This window comes from Rattus norvegicus, chromosome 20 (assembly GCF_036323735.1).
Source record: "Rattus norvegicus strain BN/NHsdMcwi chromosome 20, GRCr8, whole genome shotgun sequence".
In the NCBI taxonomy this organism is placed as follows: domain Eukaryota; kingdom Metazoa; phylum Chordata; class Mammalia; order Rodentia; family Muridae; genus Rattus; species Rattus norvegicus.
This window is the reverse complement of record NC_086038.1, coordinates 344,563-353,646: the sequence shown is the minus strand read 5'-3', so window position 1 is coordinate 353,646 and position 9,084 is coordinate 344,563. Positions and strand designations below refer to the sequence as shown.

Genomic DNA, 9,084 nt, shown 5'->3' with positions numbered 1-9,084 from the left:
GATTAAGAGAGCTTCCTATTCTTCCAAGGATTTGAGTTTAGTTTTTAGCAACCATGTTATTCTGTAATTCCAGCCTCTGGGAATCCAACACTATCTTCGAGCAACTGCAGTCACCTGTGCACATGTGGAACACACTCAAACAGATGCATCCACACAAATAAAAATAAATAAAGTTTCATAGTAAATAAAAGAGGCCTGTGGTGAAGTTCAAAAGTCATTTAATTTGCAGGATGTTCATGTTTCAACTCTCAGTACAATCTTAAGTAAATCAGTACAGTGAAAATGTAAGAAAAATTGCTGAAGTGAAAACTTTTGGTTTCCTTTGAAAATCAGTTGTGCCATGTGTTTTTCTGGAAATGGTCTTATGAGAGGATGTTTTTGCTGATGCAGACACATGGGTGGATGGTTTCCTGACAACAGACATGTGTTTCTTTACTGAGAATTCTGTGTGATACTGGTTTTCCTTGCGACTCCTTTCTGATCATTGTGTGTCATGACTTTGTTAACAGAAAAGGACCAAAAAACTTATGGTGGTATTCTGGTGGCTTCTTGACACTTCTGTGAACTCTGGACAATTGGCAGAGGTTCATGGTATCTTCTCGATCAAAGTGCTAATGTCGATTTGTGAATGGTGTTTGTAAGTGGATCGAGCTACTGCTGATGAGTCATGTGAACTAAACTGCTGAGATCCTGACTACATGTATTGGATTTGCCTTGAAGGACTATTTCCTATCAGGTGCATATCTTCCATTGGCCTACTAATCTTTCCTTTTCACTGTCTCTTTGGGTGGTAGGCTAGAAGGGAGTCTAGAAACATTTAAATAAAATTTTTAAAGTAGGTTTTGATGTTTTATTTTGTTAGTATTGTGGTTCTTTCTCACAAATAAATTGTATTATACTTCTCAAGAAAATGACTATTAAATGAATTTAATGCCACCAGCCTGTCCAGGCTGGAATGAGCTGGAGTGGGTCCCATCATTAGACATACTTTTAAAGACTGATGGTCTTTGGACATCGAGCTCTGTATACTAAATGCTTACTGATACCTTCTAAAAAATCCTAAAAACCTTCTTTCTGCTTCTTTACAACTACTGGCTCCTTTCTTTTTAACTCTTTGCTTTATTAAACATTAACTTTCTGTGCTTTATTTAACTCTTTGTGCTTTAATGCATGCTTGCGAAACAACACTTCTTAAGGTTCTGAGCTAAAATTCTTAACTAATTCTTAAAGTTCTTTGTTTCATTAGATGCTGAAAACTTAATACTTTAATACTTTTCTGTGCTTCATTAAGAACTAGAGAAATACAACTCTTTATTACTTGTACTTTAATAAACACTAGTATTTGGCAATTGAAATATGCTGTTAAGCATCAAGGAATTAAATAAAAGGATAATTGCTAGTGCTCCTTTTACTTGTGAGTCAGCCAAAAGTTTCTTTGCCTACGGTGGTTAATTCTCTGTGAACCAGAGAAGAAGAAGAAAAACATTTGAGATGCTTTATACAGGCAAATATGCACAGACACAAATACATTCATATACACACACTCTGGCCAGACCCAGACTATCTGTCACAATTAACTCCACAAATATTTATGCATCCTTACAAATATATGTATACCTATACACATACATATAGACAAAGAAACAAAACTTTGTGTGAATGGATGGATGGATGGATGGATGGATGGATGGATGGATGGAGGGAAGAAAGGAGGAATGGAGGGCTGCATGGATGGGACAGAGCTGCCCAAGGCAAACTATTGAACCAAAACTTTTTTTTCTATTCCCAGATCATTTTATACCTTCTTTGACCAAAAGTTCTTCAGAAAATTACCACTGAGATCAAATGTTATGTAGAGTGGGAGTTATAGAAAGATGTTGATATTAAATTCAAAGGAGCATTTTGCTTTATGTACTTGTTATAAGCTCAAAGTAATAGTTCTTTCATAGCCTTGCCTTATAATAGTGCACACACATGATTTTATCCTTGGACTTAAATATTTTACCTTGAACACAAATTTGCCTCAAGTCTATTTCACTTTTTAGAGTAATTATGACAACTCATTGTATTTTTTTTTATCATGCAGCCTTTACTTACTATTATGAGAGTGGGCTCATTTGATTCTTGATTCTAACTTTATGACATCTTTCTAGCAACTGAGACCATCTCTAAAAGCTTTTGTCATAAAAGTATTAGATCGAATTAGGAATTCTATAGAATCATTATGTATTTGTCCACATGGCCTCACTCCAAGATAGAATATCTCCACATGTCTGCAGAATTCTGTTCAAAAGTGTGGGTCAATAGCTAGTGATTATTACATATTTAATAATGATGGGAAAAGTATATTTTCTAGTAATCTTTCCTCAATTGTCATCTCCTCATCCATGCCTAAAGAAGCAAATCTGTCAGCTTTACAGTCCATGGCAGAAGCATCTCAGGAAGGTCACCTAATCTTTAGCTTTAACTATATGACTCCTGGCAATTTAACTACCAAATTTTTCCTCAATCAGCATATTGAAGAAAGCAGGGGTCTAATCAATAACTGAAAAACGAAGCTAACATCTTCCCTCAAACAAAATAACTATTCTTTACTTTGGGGAGACCTACCTCGAAGATTTTGAGCTAAGATTGTTCAGTCTCTTCAAGTCAGGAAAAGGAAACCCATGTGCCAGCATCTGTAGTTATCCCTGGGATCTCGAAACCCTCTACTACAGTCTTCTCACTGCTCCTTTTTCTCTTTGTTCTTTAGTGTATAAATGAGAGTGAGTTGGAGTTATTACACTGTAGAAAAGGGTGAGAAGCCACAGCCCCCTGTACCCAGATCCTCTGTGGAGAGAGCTGGTCTCCTAGAAATCTGAAACACTTGAGAGCACAAGTGAAACCACCATGTCTGTTCATATTGCTGGCCCAAGATGAACCCCCACAAAGCCCTCAGGACACAGGAATCGAGGAGCAATCTGGCACCCGATCCTCCCTGTTTCTGCCTGTACCCAGACTTGACCCTGTGTCACAGCACTCTGTACATAGATCCTGCTGAGAGAGAGCTGGTCTCCCAAGCTGACACTCTCACCTGAGAGCACAGGTGAGACCACCACTTATGCTCACATATCTGGCCCAAAAGGAAATCCCCTGGTCTCCTCAGGACACAGGCACCAAGGAGCAGTCTGGGACAGGAACTTTTTGGTTTCTCTCCAAGCCTTGAGCTGACCCTGTGCCACAGCTCTCTGTACCCAGACCCCACTGGGAGAGGGCTGCTCTCCCAGTAGTTGTGACTCACAGGCTTATAGCAGGGTCAAGCCACTGTCAGGCACAGCTAGACCGGCTAACACCAGAGAGAACCTGATGGTGAGAGACAAGCACAGGAACCTAAGCAACAGAAACCAACACTACTGGGTGCCATCAGAGTGCAATTCTCCCACCAAAAATATACAGGAGATGCAAACACTGGAAAAGCAAGGTTTGGATTTAAATTGCAATAAAATACCAAATAGAATTTTTCTTGGTATTGATAGATTATTTACAGTGGGTAAATTCAGTGTCTATTATTTTTATTATTCTTATGGTTTGAATTGCCCTTCTTTATATAATAGAGAAAATTAAATCTTAAAATCTTATATGATACCATTAGTTAATGTAATGTACAATATCATTCTCATTTATATTTCTCAGAATAACTGATTCAAAGAAGCTCATCTTTAACTGTGTGCTTTTTAGTGGGTGTTCAGAGTGTGGGGAAATGCTATCAATTTATTTCAAATGCTTCCCACTGCAAAGAAGATTGTCTTCTATCCTCAGCACACCAGGTAACTAACTGTGCAGGAGAAGCATGTCCTCAGAGAACTCTTTCCCGGGTAACTTTGTCTATTCACAGAGGAAAAGGTTAAATGAGATGTCTGTAAAAACAATGCACAGGAGTCTTGGGAATAGCAAAGATACACAACATAAAAACCTTCTTGATATTCTCTATTAATGTTTTCCTAACTTGAGCTTTCCCTCCTTCTTGCTTCTTTGTATGAACTCAGTACCTGAGAGTTCTAAAGCAAATCTTAAACTCTCCTCCTCATACTAGAATCTCTCTGCCTGTGAAAAGGAAAATTGAAATATCGTTCCCTTAAATTCATTTTTCATCAAATAAAGGGGGTTTATCAATATAAGATAAGTGAAGAGACATCTGTATTGAATGAGGTGCAATCCTAGGAAAGGTAGAAAGTGTGGAGTGCAGTATCTAATTACTGCATAGGAAAGACAGCTTCATTTCAAAAAGCCACTCATAAGCTTTGTGTGTATCTATTTCAGTGGCCTTAGGAACAACTTAGGTAAGTTTCTATAACCCGTATATTTCTCAGATGTTGATTATGTGAGCGAAGTATTGATGTTTAATCAGTTTATATAATAAAATCATGTTTAAAATGAGATTAATATTGTTCATGAGTTTCATCTAAAGCTTTAGTCTATGATAAAAATACTATTTAATGAAGGGCGTTTAAAATAAAGACAATCTACAAAGCCAAATTATTGTAGTATAAACAAAATGGCATGTCTTATTGACCTGAATGTGAATATAATACGCTGGTATAAAAATGCAAGCAGCATGCCAAGACCAATAGCCTGTCTTTGATCAGTGATTTTAAACACTGATTATCTGTGAGTTGAAATTGTGTCACATATCTGAATAAGAAAATTAAAAGCCTCTGACATTTCTCATATTCCAGACCACCCACGAAACCGATACTATTTCCCCTTCCCAGGGGGATTCATGCACCCCCTGTAGACCACTCCTCTTCACCTAACCTCTCGGAACCTGTGTACTGTGTTATTATCCTTTACTTAATAGTTAATATCCACTTATACCTGAGTACATATCATGTTTGTGTTTTTGGGTCTGGGTTGCATTACTTGGGATGATATTTTTTTCTATTTCCATCCACGTTTTATGGACTCTGATTAATAAGTTTGAGGTGTCTCTGTCAATTTTGCTGCCTGTGGGACGCTTTTTCTCCTACTGGGTGTGCTGCTCGAGGACTGATGTAAGGGTTTGTGCCTAGTCTTACTGCATATTGTTCTTAGTGCTCATTGATATCACTCGGAGGCTTACTCCTTTCTGAAAGGAAATAGGAGCAGAGGATGTTGCAGGGAAGAGGAAGTGTGTGTGTGTGTGTGTGTGTGTGTGTGTGTGTGTGTGTGTAATTCAGAGGAGGGGAGGAAAAGGTGGTTATATATCTTAAAATAGAGGAAAAATGTTATGCTATGAGGGAATTAATGGTAAAGGATTTTAAGTGTGGGACAGGCTTGTTCCAGTGCTTATCACAAAGTACAAAACTCATTAGAAAGTTGTTTGAGGGATTTGATAGATGCCTAAGCAGTTAATAGCATTGATCGCTCTTCTCGGGAACTGGGTTCTATCCCAAGTATTCACATAGAGATCACAATCATTAATTTTAGTTCCAGGTATCCTTTGGCATTTTTGGCATTTGTAGGCAACAGACACACATGTGGTGCACAGGTATATATGGAGGCAAAACACGTATAAGAGCAGATAATTTTTAAAATTGTGTTAAAATTAAGTTGTGGGAATTATTAATTTTCTAACATACAAGGTTATTTGGTTTCTGGTTTTTTTTTTAATTTGTGCATCTTACCTAATGTGTAGTCATAGAACATGATTTATATCTTGGTCTGAGTGTATTCTTTGGGCCCTCATAGGATGGCCCCGAGGTTTCAATGAAGGAAAGCTTCAGAACTCCTTTTAAATATAAAAAAATGATTCGCCTAGAGGATGTTATTTGGCTAGAGAAATAACTCAGATTTGATCAATAGAATGTTATCATAACATAATATTTGAATATTTATGTCAGCTATGAGTTTATATGAAACACTCATAAATAAAATGTGTACATTTATAGCTTTCAAAACACTGTTTTATTCTGTCCCTTGATTTTATTGTATCAGCCTTTCCTATACCTAGGAAGTACTGGGATACATCCAGGAAATACAAAATTACTGGGATTTGAATGTCACTCTGTCTGAATTAAGATATCTATACAAATATGAAGAAAAAACGTTAATAGTGTTAAAAGTTCTTGCTCAATCTAAGTACGTAAAGCAGGTTTGTATATATCTCAAATATATTCATTTCACATGCAGAAGTTTTGACAATTTGGACAAGAATATTGAAATGGACCAGCCAATTTTCAATACTAAGATCTCAGAGCTCTTTATCTAACTTCTCTGACTGATTCCTGGAAATATTTCTATGATGTTTCAGTAATGCGTTTATCACTGCTCTTAAAATTAGCTCCTCACCTTTATGTCACATGTATAGTCAAATAATTCAAAACAACCTTTCAAATTTTGTATCAGAAATAGAAGATAATCCTGAGCTGTTACAATAATCTGTGTGCATGTTGGAATGTATTTGCGTATGAATGGTTGTGCATTCATGTTTCTGTTCTGTGTATGTGTTGTATATCTAAAATCCAGAGACTATGTCAAATTTTTCTATATTTAATTTCTACTTTATATTTGGAGACTGTGTCTATAACAAACTTGGCCTTCATTACTTCAGATTTGAAAGCTGCTCAGCCAACCGCAGAAAAATAACACTTTATTTTTTAACTAGAGTTTGGATTCTAGAAATGTCACATTTTTACCTAATTACTGAAGATAAATCGAAGGTCTTCAATATGGACTGAGTAGTTTCCTAACCATCACCATGACATTTCAAATGTGGAATGCCAATCCTGTGTTCCATAGTCATAACCAATAAATTGGGAGGCTTTTCTACTCCTACAATTCTAACTTTCTTGATACTTCTTTACTACAGAAGGTGAGATTGCAGAGAATGACACTGATCAATACAAGTCACCCAGAAGAGTTTATTCTACTTAGTTTTGCAGACCGTCCTTGGCTGGAACTTCCTCTCTTTATTTTTCTTCTGGTAACATACCCCACAGCCGTGATTGGAAACATTGCCATCATTCTGGCTTCCATATTAGACCCCTGTCTCCACAGCCCCATGTATTTCTTCCTCACCAACCTCTCCTTTCTGGACATATGCTACACCACAAGCATTGTGCCTCAGATGCTAACTAACCTTGGAGGCTCCACAAAGGCCATCAGCTACATGAGGTGTGCAGTTCAGCTTTATTTCTACCACACTATGGGGGTTGCAGAGTGTGTTCTCCTGGCTCTTATGTCCTTTGACCGATATGTAGCCATCTGCAAACCTCTACACTACACCCTCATAATGAATCAATGTAACTGTCTCCTCTTAGTCTCCATTGTGTGGCTGACTGGAATTTCCTTTGCTATCACAGAGGCCACTGTGACTCTGCAATTGCCTCTATGTGGCCACAATAAAATGGATCACTTGGTGTGTGAGATTCCAGTTCTCATAAAAATTGCTTGTGGTGAAAAAGAAACAAATGAGCTTGCTCTGACTGTGGTATCCATTTTTCTTTCAGCTGTTCCTCTGTGTTTAATTCTTGCCTCCTATGCTAGTATTGGGCATGCTGTCTTTAAAATCAAATCTTCAGAGGGAAGGAAAAAGGCCTTTGGGACATGTTCCTCTCATCTCATTGTAGTTCTCTTGTTCTATGGCCCAGCCATTAGCATGTATCTTCAGCCTCCCTCCTCTATTACAAAAGACCAACCCAAGTTCATGGCTCTCTTGTATGGAGTAGTAACTCCTACACTGAACCCCTTCATCTATACTCTGAGGAATAAGGATGTAAAGAGGGCATTAGCTAATCTGTTCAGGAATATTTTTATGTCAAAGTGAATACTTGTGGATGTTATATAAAGTAATATACAAATTAGAGGCTTTTTCTACAACTCATTCCCTGTACAAAACTCATCTTTCTTTTTATTTTTACATGTTCTTATAAGTGATGTCTCTTTCCTTGTGTTTCTTGTAATCATGCTAGACAATGGTTAATCTTGGATACTATTAAACAATATGGATACTCTGCTTAGAAAAAAGGTAAAATTCATTGTTTTGGTACATTGTGAAATAGTTACTTCATTGAGTGCTAAAACAGTCATTTACTTTATAGTACAAATATGTTGTTTGAAGCTAATTGTCATGAAAACTAAAGAATAAACATTCATCCATTTTTAAAAATTTTTCACTTGTGCAATAAATCCTTACATTGAGGAATGTTGCATTTTCTAATTCACTGTTAAGTAGGGAGTGCTTTTAATAAACTATTCTGGTAGTTTATAGACTTTATTAATGTGCATATTTTTAAAAATACCCTGTAATGTTTTCTTAAACATAATTATGCATGTAATCTATATGAGGATTTGAGGAACATACCATTAAATACCAACAAGTGTATGGCAAAAGATGAATATATTATTTTCTTAAAATATTTATTTTAAATATCTTAAACAGTTAAATAGCAAAAAAAATATGTAATGACAGCATGGAAACATTTGTATGCACATACTTGTAGCTATATAGGATGCATTTTAAAGCATGAGAGTTAGTAATTTGTAATTTGGATTGAAAGAGAAATTAATTATTTCTACAATATGAGTTGTTATAAATATATGAATTTCACATATGGATGTTCCAAATGTACATCAACATCAGTTGAGAAATCTAGGACAGTTCCCGGAACAACACTGAGAATTTTACTTTTATCACTTAATCATTATAATAAATTGATGGCTTAGGAACTTTGTGATATTACATTAATTTATGAATAATTAAATGAAGTTCATAGTAAAGAGATAAATATGAGTAAACAATGTAAGATGAGTCAGGTTTCTTGACATGAATGTTTAAATTTTTTTTACCAATCTTCATGGATTGCCAATAATGGCATCATGTTAGGATAAGCTACTATAATTAGTACCTGTCTGCTAGATCTGTTTCTAACAATTAGTGTAGTTGTATTCTAACTTTTATGATGAAGTCAGAAACTATTTTCTATGTAATTCTTTGATTTTTTATTTTTGGGCAAAGAAAATCAATTCCATAATATTATATTTCTTGCCAATAAGAGACTGAGTTTAAAGCAAAATAACCAAAATACAACCAAGTTTAGGAGGTATGTGTTCCACAAATACATCTTG

The 9,084-nt window shown here is 36.0% G+C and overlaps 1 protein-coding gene across 1 annotated transcript; it reads left to right on the top strand.

Moving 5' to 3' along the window:
- Nucleotides 1-6,844: 6,844 nt before the first annotated feature.
- Or2n1l (olfactory receptor family 2 subfamily N member 1L) lies at nucleotides 6,845-7,783 on the top strand. Its single transcript, NM_001000892.1, has one exon. The coding sequence runs from the start codon at nucleotides 6,845-6,847 to the stop codon at nucleotides 7,781-7,783; it is 939 nt and encodes a 312-aa protein (NP_001000892.1).
- The last annotated feature ends 1,301 nt before the right edge of the window (nucleotides 7,784-9,084 follow it).